The following is a 17,799-nucleotide window of genomic DNA, read 5'->3' on the forward strand; positions in this document are numbered from 1 at the left end:
GAAGACATACACCTCCTGCCCATTGCCAATGAGCTTGGCTGGGGGACTTGCTGTAGACAGGGGACAGTGGGGATGAGCATTAGGTGAGTATGAGCAGAAGCTTTAAAGATCCAACGCACAGAGTAGTCCTTGTTCCCAGTTCCCTCTGCCACAGAAGCACAAGTCCCAAGGAGGGACTGCTTCTACAGCTTGGATTCTGGAATAAAATTGCAGGGCCACAGTTAGCCTGTAGCTGCTGCTACTGACATGCAATGTGAGCTTCACAAATGCTGTGGTTGAAAACTACTGTGGTTATTTCCTCAACTCTTCATTTTGAAAACATTCAGAATAAAGTTGAAAGAGTAGTACAAACACCACCTCATTTAGCTTTACCAATTGTTAACATTTTGCTACATAGCTTATTTACCCTTGCTCTGTCTCTTGATACAGAGCTCCTAGTTTTGCTGAACCATTTGAGAGTTACAGGTGTGATACTGGACCCCTAAATATTTCAACATTATATTTTAAGAATAAGGATGTTCTCCTGTATGACCACAATACTACACTCTTGTCCAAGAAATACAACATTGATGCAATGTTATTTATTATACAGTTAATATTTAAATTTCTGTCACAATGATACCTGTCATAATTTTTTTTTTCTTTCTGATCCAAGATCCAAACAAGGATCATACACAGCTAGCAGCAGTATGTCTCTTTAGTCTCCTTTAATTTAGAAAGGTTCTGTGAACTTTTTTGGTCCATCTTTCATGAAACTGATATTTTTGAAACATTTAGGCTAGTTGTTTTGTAGAACGTATTATTTTTGGATAGATCTGATGTCTCTTCCTCATAATTCTTCAGATTCAAGTTAAATATTTATGGTACAAATACTACACAGGTGATGTTGTTTATATCACAACCAGAAGGCACGAAGTAGGTCAGATTGTCTCACTTTGGGTGATGATAAATTTGTTGATATAGTATCCATCAGATTTCTCCTTTGCAGTTTCCTTTATTCCTTGGAGTTTCCTCAGTAATCTGTGGGTGATATTTAGAGATAGACGATCTTGATCTCCAACAAACTTTCCCCACTGGTTTTAGCATCCGTAGATGATCCCTTTCTGAATCAACTATCACATTGGTAATTGCAGAATGGTGTTTTCCCCCATTCTATTATTCCTACTCTATATATTATCCGACATTCTTTGTAAAGAAAACTTCCTCTCCATTTATGTTTGTGTATCACCATGGACTCATGGATTTTAAACATGTATGTTATAATCCTTCATTATTCTTTTCTTTTTTTAATTTAAATTGTCCTAAATTTGTACAATGGGAGCCTTCTTCAAGATGGAGTCTGTGTCCTTTTAACATGTTTCTGTCCATCTTTGATTATTTCTTGCTTTCTTGCACAATAAGATGTTCCAGGTTCATCTTAGATATTTACTGCTATTGACCTGATTCTTTTATTTGGGAGAGAGAATAAGAGGGTGAGATTGAGATTTGGGGAGAAAGTTGATAAAGGGAGACAAGAAAGGGATTTATTTATTTATTTATTTAGGCAACCCTTGCTTGACCTCACAGATGGCAAGGACCTTGTCAGTTTACAATTCGTTATTTTTTTATTTTTTATTTTTTATGCCTGTAGCACCTGGTCTTCTTAGGTGGTCTCTCATTCAAGTACTATCCAGGCCCCGCCCTGCCTAGCTTCAGAGATCAGACGGGATCCGGCTTGTTCAGGGTAGGATGGCCGTAGACAAGAAATGAGATTTAGAGTAAGGAAACATTTGGGGGAACTCCTGGCTAAAGTTTTACCTTGAGTAGGTCTTTCAAGCCTTCCAAACCTGAATTTTTTCTCCTGGAAAATGGAGATTATTATCCCTATTGCATGAGTGGGTTATGAGAATTAATAAACATGATCACTTAGCAAATGTTCAGTATGAGTGGCATATGTTCAATATTTGTTGGACATTATCATTACTAACATCCTTCCACCAAGTTAATTTCGGTGATACTTGTGACTTCCAATTACTGCTCCCAATGTAATTTATAATTAAATTTGCTTAAATATATGTTCTGAGGCTTTGTTTAAGGAAGAAGCCAAAGATACACACCATACATACACATCACCCATCTATGTGTATGTGCGTATACTTTTTTTGTTTGAAATAGGATCTTAAATGAGAGGTAGCCTAGTAAAACGTAGACTAGGTATAAATCCGAGCTCGGCCACTTACATTTCTCATTTTAAGAGTGAAGATAATGACATCTTCCCCGCTCAGTTGTTATTAATGTAAAATTCGGGCAAAGAGGGCAGAGCTATCTTGGCATGGGGTCTTTTTTTTTTTTTTTAATTCCAGTTTTAAAATGGACATACAACACTGTTTAGGTTCAGTATAACGATTAAAGGTACATGCTGCGGATTGATCACAATACGTTTAGTTACCATCCATCATCTCATGGAGTGCTAAAAAATTTTTCTTCCTTGTGGTGAGAACTTTTAAGATTTACTCTCTTAGCAGCTTTCAAATATACAAAACAGCATTGTTAATTATAGTTATCATGTTATACATTACATCGCTAGTACTTATTTATCTTATAAATGGAAGTTTGTATTCTAAGGCCACCTTCGCCCAATTCCTTCCTGGAAGGTCTTAGCCTGGCATTTGTTCCTTAGCTGGTACTTCCCCCTGGTGGAAGTGTCGTGCCATTGCAAGACAAAGATCGAGAAGGAAAAGGGCACGGGCTCAATTTGTACACTTAAACGCCTTAAGTCACTGCATCAAACAGCTTTGAAGGAAAGCATTTCCATACTTCACCTGCAGAGTGCTTACTTCAATAGCAGTAAATCCTGGTATGACAAAGGCATTAGAAACCGCTCTGCCACTTTTTACAAGGGCATTCCGTTCGTTCATTCAACAAAAATCTACTGAGTGCGTCCTGCAGTGTTCGGGAGCTTTGGATATGTCAGTAACGAGACAACATAGCTAAATAAATGCCCGGCCGACCTGAAAACTCGTCCTAGCAAAACCGAGAGTTAAGCCACCAGCTAGAAGATGTATTCGACGCGGCCAGCCGGGCTGACCACGTAAGCGACAAGAGTAAATAGAAGCAGTTTTTTCTCAATTTCTCTCCCCAGTACTCTTTGCGGGAAGCACGGGCTTCTTCGCCCAGCCCGCCGGTCTGGAACCCGCGGACAGAAAGTAAGGACGCGTACAGGACGCTGCGGGTCCAAAGGAGACGCTTGTTTCCTGCAGAGCCCCCGGGGTGGAGGACCCACCCGCCGCGCAGTGGCACAGCACCTCTCGGTCATTTAGCCTCTGCGACCCTGGAACGCGCCCCAGCTCCAGACGCCAGATCTCAGACAACTAACTAATCCTCAGCGAGGCGCTAACGCGCCCGGCGGTGGCGGTGCGCAGCCCGAGCGTCGGCTCCGGAACGGAACTATCCTACGGAACCCGGGGTGCGCGCTCAGAGTTTCCGCGGGGAGGAAGACGACAGAGGACTTGAGCGCGGCGGTTCCTGTGGCCGCGACGGAGGCGATGGCAGTGGGGCTGTGGGGGCTGCGGCTCCTGCGGGCCGCCCCCAGTGGCGGGGCTGGCCGGAGTGAGTTTCAGCGGCCGTGAAGACGGGGAGCAAGGCTTAAAGGATGATCTCTTCACAGATAGGGCTGGAGGCGGGTCCTGGGGGTCCCACGGGACTGAGGGCGGAGGGTACAGATCTCCCGGAGCAAGGGGCTCAGGGAGGGCAGGGGCAGAGCCTCTTGGAGGAGCCTGGGGTGCCTTTGGGAAGGAGCCCATGTTCCTGTGCAGACCTGTCCTTATTTTTCCATTGGGATACTCGTACTTGTCAAATCTTCTGATTTGGGGTTCGTTAAATAAGCTCCGGATTTCTCGCTCTAGATAGTGGTAATTTTGGCGTGGGACTTCCAGTCTCCTGCAGCTTCGTTGACCCCAAGACCTTATCGAAGTGACAACTTTGCTCACCTTACCAATGACTAGTCTAGTTTTGACTCCACTTCCTGGTTAATTTTTGCTCCTATTGTAAAGTACAGATTGGAATATCACAGTGGAAATTAGTAGGAAATACAGATCTGATGGTGAAAGAGTAAAGTCGAAGTAAAGGCGTGGATCTGGGCTAGCTGCGGTTTTCCTTCGTTGGCGTTTTAATGATTAATTAGAAAGTAGTTTAACTTCACCACTGAAAGTATTTTGACGAACAGCGTTTTAAATTCTGTTCTTTCCTATTCTTTCCTTGTAGGAGGATGGTGATGTGGGAGTAGAAGAGGGTGGGATCGGCACTCTGTTATTCATTTTTTCCGCGTTCTTATTGTAATTTTTACACAGGATTTATAGCAACATCAACAGCTTCTCAACTGTCGCCAACCGAACTGATAGAAATGCAGAATGATCTCTTTAATAAAGAGAAAAACAGGCAGTTGTCACTAACTCCCCGAACTGAGAAGATTGAAGTTAAACACGTTGGGAAAACTGACCCTGGCACTATGTTTGTGATGAATAAAAACATTTCAACTCCTTATAGTTGTGCCATGCGTAAGTAACCAATCAGGATACAGTTTTGACTCATACCTAAGCTGTGTGGGAGAATAGGTGCAGAGGAGGCAAGATGCTCTAATTGCTTTCTGAATGTCCCAGAAGTTCTCCTTTATCTGGCATCTTACTGTCTGTTCACTGTTGCTTAAGCTCTTGAGGGTACTATGGATGTTGCAAGGTTGGTACAGGTTGTGCTGGTATTTGTTTGAATCTGGTTAAATTTAGGTGCTATAATTGTTTCTGGTGGAAGGCAGATCTGAAAGCACTGATTTTAATAGCTTGTTCTTTTAGACAGCATTCTGGTGTAATGGCAGCAGTGACCTTGAGTGTCTGAAAGGATTTTGTAGAGGGCCTACCCTGGCCTCAGCTATTTTGGCCTTTTCCTTTCTAGTTCTTATAGCCTAACTTAAATTGTTTATCTGCTTACCACTTGCCTCTATTGTGTTTTTGTTTACATGTATGTGTAGTAAATGTGTGAGTGGAAGTGTGCATGGGGTGAATATGATTGGGGTAATAATGTTTGTTGTGTTCATATCTTAAGGGAGATACTGTGTACTGTGTGTGATTTGGTGTGGAAATGAAGGGAATAGGGCCTCTATATTTTTATTTTGGATTTCGGATCGAAATGTTTGTATAGTAGCTTTGATAGAACTGATAATATTTAAATTTAGAAAGCCCCCTCCCCCAATAGATATACACCCAAATGCTCACTCTTATATATGACTAGCTGCATTGTTCATACTTTTGGAAAACTCAGTAATGATTCCATTTAAGTAGCAACTTTAGTTATAGCTTATAAAGTATAAACTGTCAATGTTCACTTACTCTGGCATTTGAATTAGTATTTATGATAATTGTTCACTTATTTTTTATTTTTTGGCCTTTATTGACCCTCAGCTATATGATAGGTGTTAGGATTGCAAGGGAGGATAAGCGGAACCTCCGACCCTTAAGGAGCTTTATTCTCATCACATGGAGAGATGAATGAAGCCTCTGAACCACCCTCAGCATGACCCCTGCCCTGAGACTTGTTTGACATTCAGTAAACTTATATTGAGTACTAGTATATTTCAGGCCTAGTGCTAGGCTCTGGATATACTGATGAGTGAGCAAGAATAGACATGACCCTGCCTTTATGAAACTGATTTAATGGCTGATAATTTAGACCCTATAATTTGACCACTTCTGTGATAGCTGTGTACTTGAAAGCCACCTAATTAGGGAGGTAAAAGACAGTTCGAGAGCAATACCCCAAACCCACCTAGAACAGATTTACTGTAGAAGTACAGTATATTTTCCTTTGTAAGTTGTGCGTGCGTATATCTAAAGATATCAATGATGCTGCTCTCTGAATATTTAAGTGTAACTCTTGGAAAATTGTTTTAATAATTAGTAATTGACAAATTAATTTCAAACTAGACTTAGCCTTATTGAATTTTGTAAATGGTTTGAGTAATTTTGTTAATGATCAACAATACATTGACCTGATCGTGCCCGATCTCGTCTGATCTCGGAAGCTAAGTGGGGTCTGGCCTGGTTAGTACTTGGATGGGCAACCACCTTGGAATACCAGGTGCTGTAGGTGTTAAAAAAAAAAATGAGATTTTAACAATACATTGACTGTTTGAGGTTTTATTTTTTTAATGGTTACGGAGGTAATATGTAATACTTTTTTCTCCAAAAAGAAAGACAGCTTGCAGAATCTTGTCTTTCTATTGTTTTATTTCTTAAGATAGCACTTAAACATGTAACTTTTCACTGTGAGTTTTGTTAAATTTTGACCTTCAATCTATTTTAAATTTCTAGATTTAGGTGAGTGGTACTGCAAGAAGTCCATTCTGGCTCTTGTGGATGGACAGCCGTGGGACATGTATAAGCCTTTGACCAAGTCCTGTGATATTAAATTTCTTACTTTCAAAGATCGTGATCCAGGAGAAGTTAATAAGGTATTTCTGTCTCCATATTCTCTCCTAATCCTCGGTTTTTAAATTTTTTTCTCCTGGATTTTGTTAAAATCTTTTTTCTATAGAGTATGAAATGTGCAAATATAGCCAAGATCAAATGTTATACTGTACTAGCTTGTGTTTTACTTATTAGATTAGGCATTTTTACAGTTCAGAAAATACCAGTGGCATTCATGTATTTTGGTTTGAGGAAACGATATGGCATGTATTTTACATTCATATCTTTGTTCAGCTGACACTTATTCATCACCCTCTTTATTGCAGATGATTTCATCCCTATTGCTACTGCTGGAATTCAGCCTATGAGCATCTTCTCTGGATTATTTCAAGAACTTTTTCACTCTTTCTACCCACCCCTCTCCCCTTTAATACTAAAGTCTTCCTTAATAGTCCTAGAAGAGTTTTATTACATGACGTTGCTAAGGATCATGTCAATTCTAAAGAACTTTCCTATTTGATAACTGTTCATTGTAACTTTCCAGGCCCTGTGTGATCTGACCCCAGCCTTACCTCCCACTGCATCTTTCCACTTCCTCTTTGCTCTGGCCACAGTAGAAGACTTGATAACTAGTGGTTTATGCTGTGTTATCCTACTTGCTTTTGTTGATGCTCTTCCTTGAACTCTGAGCATTTCCTTTCCTCTCTGTTAAAATCCTGTTTATCTTTTATAGTTCAATTAAAATGCCATCCACTCTGAGGAAGGTTGTTAGTTTCTTCTTGTCAGAATTAATCCTTCTTTTCTCTAGGGCTTCACACTACTTGGCTAGTATCTCTAGACGCATATTTTAATTTAAATTCTAGATATGATATTTAATTTTTAATATTTTAATTTTAATTTGGTTCTGAGAAGAAGGGGATCATGTTCCTTATTGGACCCAGTCCTTAATTTACATACAGTAGATATTTAATAATATTTGTTGAAATGAAATACTTAAACGAGAAAATGATAGATATAATAGTAATAGTTAACATTGAGTATTGTGTATCGACCACTGTCTTAAGTGTTTTTTAGGTATTAATATTTATTTAATCCTCATAAAAATCCCATAAAATAGATGCTATTATCCCTATTTTCCACATAACTAAATAAGGCAAGGAGAGGTTGACCAAAGTTACTAGTTTAGGAAATGGTAGAGCCTGGATTTGGACCTAGGCATTCTGACTCCGGAGTTCGACAGATTTATAAACATCTTCATAGGATAGATGAAGAAGTGCATTTTTGCTACTTGCCTTTATAGCTTGAGCTTGTACTTATTTTTTGTGTATGTTATGTGGTTGTATAGAATACATTCTGTAGCAGTCTGCCACACACAACCAAATGAACCCACTCTTGTAGTTCTCAGATGTAGAGAAGAACTTATGAAAGTTAAGTGCCCAGTTATAGTAGTGCTAGTATGAACATAAGATGAGCAGGTATGTGCAGAACTTGTGTTTCTATTTACAACTCTGATAAGGTCGTTGTGTGGATACCCATATCAGGCATGACTGTGGATCAAAACATAACTAGTAAAACGAAAGCCTGGTTAATAGTGAAGTTGCTTTGCTGTACAGATAATTAACTTGAGTGATGTATGTGATGTTAGATATAGAATAAGAGTTATAAATAATTCTTAAAAGTTGAGTTTCTCCTCCATTATATATATTTAAAAACAGGTGTATAGTAATATATTTACTTTACTTTAGCACAGGTTCGTTAACAAGTTAACTTTATCCTGGGTTAAAAATAAAGTTACTACCAGATAGTGAAACTATATATTGGTTGATAAACATTAGAGTGCCAGATATATTGCACAGAAATATTGCTGACAATATGAAGTTGGTGTTTCATTCTTTTGTGGTTTTCGCTTAGTATAGTGTCATGGCCTGATGGAAACTATTGCTACATGTTGAAGATGGACAGATATTTGAATAATATTCCCTAAGTCAAAAACCTAAATTTTAATGTCGAATAAACTTCATTGAATCTTAGACTGTATGTTTGTGTCTATTTTATTTTTCTAGGCTTATTGGCGTTCTTGTGCCATGATGATGGGCTGTGTGATAGAGAGGGCATTCAAAGATGAGTATGTGGTCAGTTTGGTCAGAGCTCCAGAAGTTCCTGGTAATGTACACATATAAATATAAATATACCTTTTGTAATCTTTGAATATTTTGGGATCTATTTTTGATGTATAGAGTTCATTTCTAATTTTATCTAATATAAATTACCATCATACATACATTTCATTTATTATGGGTAACAAAGTGCATCCTATTTAATTATTGGAGGTCAAAAATTAATGTAATACAATTAGAGGAGACTGTTTCTCTTGAATGTCAAGTTTATGTAATTACATTGTCCCAGTGTTTATTTCTTACCACTTAAGCATTTATTTCTAAGTTAAATGGAAAATGGGAGCAGGAAATGGGAATATAAATAAACTTCTGGAGAAAGTCACACTTAGGTAGTACAATGTCACTAGAAATGACCATGACTCTGGAGAGGGACATCATTTGGGGGAGATGGAAGAGTTCATGCTTTTTGCAATTTAGCTAAAGCTAGGATTTTGCAGTAGTATGTGTAATAGGATCACATTTGTATTTTAAAAATGTAGAAGTATATACAACTAAAAATATTTGAAAAATTCAATAAATGATTCTAAGAAGAACAAGACAAAAATAAAAGTATGTAGGCGATATTTAAAAAATTCTACATTTCATGTCCATTTAGTCATTTATCTCCTTATTAAATATCTTGTTCTTTGGAAATTTTTGTATCTGGTAACTATTTGAAATCTCTGTAGTGATAATATTTTTGAAGAAAACTTGAATGTTTCAAAAATACTGGTGATTTGTGGTTAATAATAGGTGAATTAAGTTTTTAGATGTAAAGGTGGTAGAACTCTGGCAGGTAGCTGGGATAAAGATAACAGTTTTATAATTTGTAGAGTTGGAAGAGATTGCTTAACACTTCATTTTATGGTATAATATTCAGTGGTTGCAAATTGATAATTTTTTACGCTAACAGATGTAACTATGCCTTTTATTTCGGTTGGATTTACAGTAATTGCAGGAGCCTTCTGCTATGATGTAGTTTTGGATAAGAGACTTGATGAGTGGATGCCATCAAAAGTAAGTATGCTGTTTGGAGCAGCGGTCCCCAACCTTTCTGGCTTCGGGGAACTGTGCTCCTATTAGAATCTAATGCCTGATGATCTGAGGTGGAGCTGAGGTGGTGATGCTAGAGCTGGGGAGCGGCTGCAAATACAGATGAAGCTTCGCTCACTTGCCTGCTGCTCACCTCCTGCTGTGTGGCTTGGTTTCTAACAGGCCATGGACCAGTACCTGTCTGTGGCCGGGGGCTGGGGCCCCTGCTTTGGAGTATTTTAGAGACGGTGCTTTTCTTTGTTAGAATTATTCCTATGTTAGTATTACTGAGTTGAGGATATTTAAAGGAATGAAGCTGTCCGTTTGTCTGTTTGTCAATCTATCTTTTTTGTTGCTTTTCCACTGTATTTAAGGCAGAAGCATATGAATGAAGGTACTCATAAAAGCCTGGTCAGTTGTATGGAAGCTTTATGTCCTGTTCGACCTTTTCTTAAAATGCTTCCTTCCTTGTATTTTTCCTCTGTTCCTTAAGATAGCGGTTTTCAAGGTGCTCAGAACATGAAATATAGAAGCTTAACTATCTTGACTGATGTGGTGGACATGAGCATGGAGCCTTAAACTTGGATCCCCAGAGCACAATTTGAAATCTGTTGTCCTAAACTTGTACAGTGAGATCCTCCTACACGCAAGGGTCACATTGAGAGCGGGGAGCGAATTAAAGACTCAGACTTTGACAAAGCTAACCCAAATAGCAACAAACTAGACTCATTGTGAATGGTCTGCACTCTAATGAGGGTACTCCTGGTTGGTTGGGGACTTGAGTAGCAGCGGGCCTCCCTAACAAAGACGATCTAGATAAGATGCTCCGTAGGTGTGGGGTGCTGACAACTTTCAAAAGTCAAATCTAGAGACTTAGTTATGATTAGGGAGAGTATGCAAATGCCTAATTCTTAATTAAGCAAAACTGTATGTCCTACAGATTGGAAGTCTAGAGACCAGAAATGGGGAGATGATGTAGCATACCATTTTATCAATTCCATCTTGTATATTTTTTTCACATTTTAATATCTCTGGAAACAAATGTGTTTTACCATAGTTGGCATCTTATAATTGATAGTTTTTTCCTTTGGTGGTACATCTTAGATTTAGTGAAAACTGTAGTTCCTAAAAGCAAGAGTTTTGGAGTCAGGGCAGATTTAAATTCTGGCTTTGGAAGTTATTCCTTTTATAATCCTACCGATATACTTAATGTCAACAGGGAGAGAGGAGTGAATAGGAAGGAAGAAAGAGAGAAAGCGAGAGAGGGAGGAAGTGAAGAGAGAGATGGGGAGGAAAGCCTAGGAAGGACTTGGAACTGTTTATAATCTCTGGATTCACATCGATTTAACTTCTTCCTTTCTAAGTATGCCCCCAGATTTAAAAAGAGATTCTTTATTGGAGTAGTTAAGTAAAAACTCACGAGATCAAGATTCGACTCTCATTATTTGTGAAATATGCTGCCTCCTCTTCCTTTTTTTAAAGATAAAACCTTAAAAAGAAATGCACTAGCTAATCGCAGGCTTCATGGGATTGAGTGCACAGTTTAGAGAAAGTAAGGGAGAGTTATAGTCAACTAAGAGCTATATTAAACCGTGAATGTAGAAATACAATGTTATCCCTTCAAGAATGGAGAAGAGTCATTTCATGTAGAAAGAAATCTAACAGGAAGTTTATGGAAAGAATTTTATTACAAAAATTATTTGCATAATAGTGATCGATCTTTTCTATATTAATGACTTATAGTATGAAAACTCAATTATAGTTTTTATTAAAAATCTCATGAACATCGGTAATGTGTATTATTAAAGACTCATTTTAATTGTGTAAAGTTGACATTTTCATTAAGCAGAAAGTTATCATATTGGAAATATGCTATATTTTGGACAGAGCCAATGATGACATTACATTTCCTAGTGAAACTTTCTGAATCATATAAACAATAACTTTTCCCCTGTGCATCTAAAAAACTTAGTTTTACAAATTAGTGTAAACAGATTTTTGTATCTTACTATTTATTAGCATTTCCACTTGCATCGTTTTCGTAAATATAAGATTGTATAATTTGAAATGTTTATTATAAATTTTTTGTAGGATTATCTTTAATAATTATTGATACAGACTGATATCTAATTACAAGTAATTTGCAAGTTTTATGAAGTTGGGAAAAATTTCTAACCTTACATTTTATGGTCCAAATATTTAATTTTACAAACTAATAACTCTCCTAACAAATTTGATTTGCTTTTTGTTTTAGTTGGATTTAGAATATTATTCATACAATTTATCTTATTTGCCTTATGTAGAAATGTTTTTAAGTAAATTGTTAAAGAGGTTAATACTTTTATTTTTAAGGAGAACCTACGTTCCTTCACAAAGGATGCTCGTGCTTTAATTTATAAAGATCTTCCATTTGAAACTCTGGAAGTTGATGCAAAAGTGGCATTAGAAATATTTCAACACAACAAGTAAGTGTTGACTTCCTTTAAAACAAGATTAACCTTCCCAAGTTATATGCAGTAAAGAAAATTGAGATCTTAAGAATTTTTATATTTGCTGTTTGAAGAACAGTGTTTTATTTTTAGCTCTAAGATCTCTTTTTCTGTACCAGCCTATTTACTTTTGTTCGTCTCATTATTTATTTCACTGAGGAAAGGCCCCCTCTCCCGTTTGATAATTTTCCCACTTTCTCTCTGTGTTTCTTTGGCCATTCCTTCTCTTTATATCAACATAATCGTATATTTTCTTTTTTCCTTCCATCGTGAAATAATAACAGATATTAATTATTATTTTGTCCATTGGCAGCCTTTTCCCTCCATCCTTGCACTCTTTAAATGAAAGGGTAAGATAGAAAGTGCCGGCCATTTGGAGGGAGCTAACAGCTGAAGTAGAATGTTTACACAGCTAGGTTTTAGTCTTCTGCACGAGAATTATTCATTTGATAGATTTCTTTGTCAACATTTTAAATCCTGGCTTCTCAGTTCCCATTCTCACTCAGAAAATTTCTCGTTCACGTTCTTCCACTAGTTGTAAGACCATAAACTAAATTTTAATATTGATCTAATTGAAATTGGAACTAATTAGAAAGGGAATCTGCATTGCAAAAAAAAAAAAAGCATAGATTCTGTCCAGAAGACAGGAGCATCTCTTAGGGGTGGGTTGGGAGGTACACATTCAAGGGAATGGTCTCCTTTGGTAATGCTTGGGAGGCCCTGGCAGCAGGAGTGTGGCAGTAAGTGGATGTTTTTGTATAAACTAATGTTTCCCAGCTTTGCCACACACATGTAATATTTGTTTAGCACTGTGGGGTGAATAGACAAGGCTCTTGATAGTAAGTAGTAAGGTCATGATTTGAACCTGGGCTGTGTGGTTCCATCTCTGCTATTAACTATACTGACAAAATGGGGTAGATTTGAGAAGCATTTAGGCAGAACTGTGACATGACTTGGTAATGAAATGGATGTAGGGAGTGTGGTGGGAGAAGCAGAAATCAAGGAAATCTTCCAAGTTTTTCACTTGGAAAATGGGTGGTTGGCTGTGTCATTTATTAAGCTAGGAAAATAAGAACTAAGCTATCTTATTCCTAAGCTAGGAATAAGAAGAAGTTTGTGGGAAAAGAGGGGACAATTTTTTGTTTAGTTTTGAGAATTTGGAAGTTTAAGGTGCCTGTGGAACACCCTAATAGACGTCCAGAAGGGTCCTGGATGTATAGTTTGGGGCTCAGAAGAGCTGTGTGGATTAGAAGCAGAGGTGTGGAAGGTATAAATGCATAGGTGGTTATTAAAGCTGTGCAAATCCAGGAGCTAGCACAGCAAGGACTCTTAAGACTGAAAAGAAGGTCTAGGACAGAACCCTTGAAGGGCAGAGAAAGAGAAGAGTGGCCAGAGAATTAATAAGCATTTTGAGAAGTGGAGGTGAGCAGTGGTGTTAAGAAAACGAGGACCTGAAAGTGCCCATTAGGTTGGCGCCTAGGAGGCTGCTGTGGCGTCGGTGGAATCAGTCTCATGGAATCGTGAGACTGTGTGTGGCCACATTGAAGGAGATGGGGTGTGCACGGGTGTTCAGGAAGAGGAGGCACCAAATGTAAACCTAAAGAGGAAGAGAAGGGAGGTTTCGTAAAACACCTCTTTGTATATTTATAATTAAATTTTTTTCTTTGCTGCTTTTTAGGTATAAAATAGATTACATAGAAGAGAAGGCATCTCAGAACTCCGAGAGAATAGTTAAGCTACACAGGTAAGTGAAAGTAAAAAAAACATTGGCTGCCAATTATAGTAAGGTTTAGCTTTATTGTTATCTGAATGTAGTATACAACTGGAAAAGATGAATTTGTACCTTTTTTGTTATTAACCTTATTTTCTATTGCCTCGTTTGTTGTTTTAATGTGGTAATTGGAAGCTTTAAATTGTCTTCTGGAACAGTTGTGGTTTCTGTTCCTCATTTTATTGTTATTTTTATTTCTGCATTTAAAGAGTGGAAAACCATTGTTTAAAAATGTAATTTTTAAGAGATAATTTTGAAATTGAGCAGAATATTTACATTAGGAATTGCACATGATAATTCATGTGTATACAGAAATGTGAATTCTGACTAATCAGTTACTACTTATATTACAAATAAGTAAATTAAACCAGAATGTGCTTTCTGACTCAGGGATGAGAGAAGTAAGACAGTGTGTTATGCAAAATTGACTTCATGGCCTGTAACTGTTTATTCAACCTCATGCTTTCTTGATTTAGATTTGAATTTTTTTCCTCTAGAAAGTCGCTCTTTGTTTTTGGACACAATTTTCCCTATTTACTGACTTCTAAACTCTGTTAAAATGAGTTCTTAAAAAGTTGGAGGTTATCAGTTTTAGACACTGGATCTACTTGATAACATGATGTTTTCAGTGATCTTAAAAATCTTTAAAGTTATATCAATGCTAATGAAGAAAAAAGTTCACTTTAATTTTCAAAGTTTTAGCCTCTTCACTTGAGCCTGTGATGTCAAAGGCTGCTAGAGACTGAATCCAGCCACTTAGAATATTCCTGATTAGGGACATAGCAGCAGAGAGAATTAATAGATTCCCCTCCTTCCCCAATGTATTGTAATTCATTTGATTTTGAGGTTTTATTTGTTTTTAAAATCAAATCAGATTTGGTGACTTCATTGATGTGAGTGAGGGCCCTCTTATTACAAGAACAAGTATTTGTTTCCAGTACGAAGTGTCAGCAGTTCACAACCTTCAAGCCGCTCAGTCGAATCTTGTACGAAGATTCCAGGGTCTCTCTTTACCTGTTCACTTAAGAGTAAGTAAATCTTAAAGTTTCAACTCGTCCAGTTGTTTGGGTGTGGGTGTGATTCTGATCTTGATTTTATACCAATTTGAAGGACATACATTTCAATTTTTATTAAGTTGCGTGACACTGATATTTTGTAAAGTTGGGTTTATGATTTAAAAACAGTTTTGCTGAGAGTATAAACAGATAATTCATAAAAGAACCATTAAATCGAGATAGCATTTTTTGGTTTTCAAATTAGTATAGGGAAGGGTGCATTGAGGAGTATTGGAGTGCATTTTGGTGAGACCTTCTGGAATGCCCTTGGCCTTTTTGGCATGCTCTTCTATTCATGATCCAAAGAAAGACTATCATTTTCTATATTGCTCTCACCTTTGCTAATCCTTTTTAAACTTAAATTTGATTTTGAGATAATTATAGATTCCTGTGCAGTTATAAGAAATAATACAGAGAGATCTCAATTACCTTTACCCAGTTTCCTCAATGATAGCATCTTGCAGAACTGCAGTACAATATCACAACCAGAGTATAGACATTGATGGTGTGAAGATACAGAAGAGTTCCTTCACAAGGATCCCTCATGTTGGCCTTTATAGCCACGCCTACTCCCCTCTGCCCTGCCCCTACCTCTTTACTTCTGGCAACTACTAATCTGTTCTCCATTTCTACAATTTTGTCATTTCAAGAATGTTACATGAATGGGATCATATACTATGTAATCTTATGGGACTGGCTTTTTTCACTCAGCGTAATTCTTTGGAGATTCATCCAAGTGGTTGTGTGTATCAATATATCAGTAGTTCGTTCCTTTTTATTGCTGAGTAGTACTCCTTTGTGTGGGGTGTGGGTGGACCCCACTTTGTTTAACCATTCACTCTTTACAGGATATTTGAATTGTTTTTAGCTTTTTGGCTATTATGAATAAAGCTGCTATGAACATTTGTGTACAGGTTTTTGTGAATATATGTTTTCATTGCTCTGGGATAAATGTCCAGGAAAATACCAAACTGAGTTTAGGAGTGGCTGTACTTTTACATTCCTACAAGCAATGTGTGAGTAATTAGTTTTTCAGATCCTTGCCAGCATTTAATATCGTCTCTTTATTTTAGCCATTCCCATTAGTTTGTAGTGATTTCTCATTGTTGTTTTAATTTGCATTTCCCTATTGGCTAATTGTGTTGAACATCTTTTCATGTGCTTATTTGCCATTTGTATATCTTTTTTTGGTGAAATGTCTATTAATATCTTTGGCCATGTTCTAATTGGATTGTTTGTTTTTTTATTGTTGAGTTTTGAGAATTTTAAAAATATATATTCTAGATAGTAGTCCTTTGTTAGATATGTAGTTTGCAAATATTTTTTCTTTGTCTGTAATTTGTCCTTTCATCCTATGAACAAGTTTTTGCAGATCAGAAATTTTTAATTTTTTTTGAACTCCACTTTATCAATTTTTCCCTTCATGGATCATGCTTTGGATGTCAGTTCTAAGAATTCTTTGCCTTGTCATAGATCCCAAAGATTTTCTCCAGTTCTTTTCCTAAAAATTTTATAGTTTTATATTTAAATCTGTGGTCCATTTTGAGTTAAACCTTGTATAAGATGTGAGATTTAGGTTGAGGTTCATGTTTTCTTGCCTATAGACATCAACTTGCTCCAGCACCATTTGTTGAAAAGGCTGTCATTCTCCATTGAACTGCTTTTCACTCTTGTTAAAAATTGGAGGGCATATTTGTGTGGGATCATTTCCGGGTTCCTATTCTGTCTCTATTCTGTTCCATTAATCTGTGTCTATCCCTCTGCCAGTATCACAGTCTTGATTACTGTAGCTATAAATAGGTCTCGAAATCAGGTAGAATAATTCCGCCATGTTACTTCTTATAAAAATTATTTTAACTATTCTATGTCCTTTGCCTTTTCATTTGATTTTAGAGTAATCTTTTCTATACTGACAAGTCTTGCTGGTATTTTGATAGAAACTGTATTAAACTCGTATATCAATTTGGGGAGAATTGACATCTTTACTATATTGAGTCTTCAGTCTATGAACATAGTATATCTTTTCATTTATTTAAATCTTGTTTTATCTCTTTCATCAGCATTTTGTAATTTTTAGCATACATTTCCTTTACATGTTTGATTTTTCTCTACATACCTGCTTCTCTTCCTGCTTTCTCCATTTCAGAAAATGGCATCATCATTTACCTAGCTAATTCTTGATTCTGAGGTAATTCTTGATTCTGTTTTCCGTCAGAACCATGCTCTTATCCTTTCCATCAGCAAATCCTTTCAACTTGGAATTCTCATTATATCCTGAGTCCATCCACTGCAAAGCATCTCATCTACTACCGCTTCCCTCCTCCAAGTCCCTCTCACTTTTCATTCCCCTTCCTTGTTTTCATTCTTGTTCCCACAGTGCATTCTCTGCTTAGTAGTCAAAATGGCTTTTTAATTTACAAATCAAATCATGTAATTCTTCTGTCCCAAACTTTCCAGTGACTTCTCATAAACAAATTCTAACCCTTATCCTGTCTCATAAAGTCCTACACTGTCTGGTCCTTGCCTGCTTCTCTGACTTCATCTCATGCCTCTTTCTCCAGGAAGGTTTTTGCACCAGCTATTCATTCTGCCTGAGTCAGGCATGGTTTTCACTTTAAACATACCGTGCCACTCTTGTCTCCAGAAGTGTCTGCGTGTACATGTTTAGTAATTCTACCTTTTGTTATAAATTTTACTAGCCCGATCAGTGTGAAATAGTCACTGGCCCACACATATTGCTCAGTATCCCCTTCAACTGACTTCATAAAATCGATATGGTCATTATGCACTTTGCCCAGTTTTCATTAATTCCTTCTGATAACCTTACATGAAATTGTTAAGGATTAAAGATTAAGTTGG

The 17,799-nt window shown here is 37.1% G+C and overlaps 1 protein-coding gene and 1 pseudogene across 3 annotated transcripts in view; one reads left to right on the forward strand and one right to left on the reverse strand.

The window, feature by feature from the left end:
• Positions 1-1,621: 1,621 nt before the first annotated feature.
• LOC111738465 lies at positions 1,622-1,740 on the reverse strand (annotated as a pseudogene).
• Positions 1,741-2,775: 1,035 nt separating this feature from the next.
• MRPL39 (mitochondrial ribosomal protein L39) overlaps positions 2,776-17,799 on the forward strand; it is a 35,323-nt gene continuing 20,299 nt past the window's right edge. For 2 of the 3 annotated variants that reach the window (XR_002779845.1, XM_011358218.2), the window contains exons 1-8: positions 3,433-3,588; positions 4,329-4,535; positions 6,342-6,481; positions 8,501-8,600; positions 9,543-9,610; positions 11,978-12,090; positions 13,793-13,858; positions 14,760-14,913. Coding sequence is in view for 2 of the 3 variants with exons in the window: in XM_011358218.2 (XP_011356520.1) it covers positions 3,525-3,588; positions 4,329-4,535; positions 6,342-6,481; positions 8,501-8,600; positions 9,543-9,610; positions 11,978-12,090; positions 13,793-13,858; positions 14,760-14,913 (912 nt within the window). In the remaining variant the exon portion in view is untranslated. Of the gene's footprint in view, positions 3,186-3,432; positions 3,589-4,328; positions 4,536-6,341; positions 6,482-8,500; positions 8,601-9,542; positions 9,611-11,977; positions 12,091-13,792; positions 13,859-14,759; positions 14,914-17,799 lie in introns of those variants that run through there. The other variant, XM_023529520.1, reaches the window with a different exon arrangement.

The sequence above is a fragment of the Pteropus vampyrus genome, unplaced genomic scaffold (genome assembly GCF_000151845.1).
Source record: "Pteropus vampyrus isolate Shadow unplaced genomic scaffold, Pvam_2.0 Scaffold38, whole genome shotgun sequence".
Lineage (NCBI taxonomy): Eukaryota > Metazoa > Chordata > Mammalia > Chiroptera > Pteropodidae > Pteropus > Pteropus vampyrus.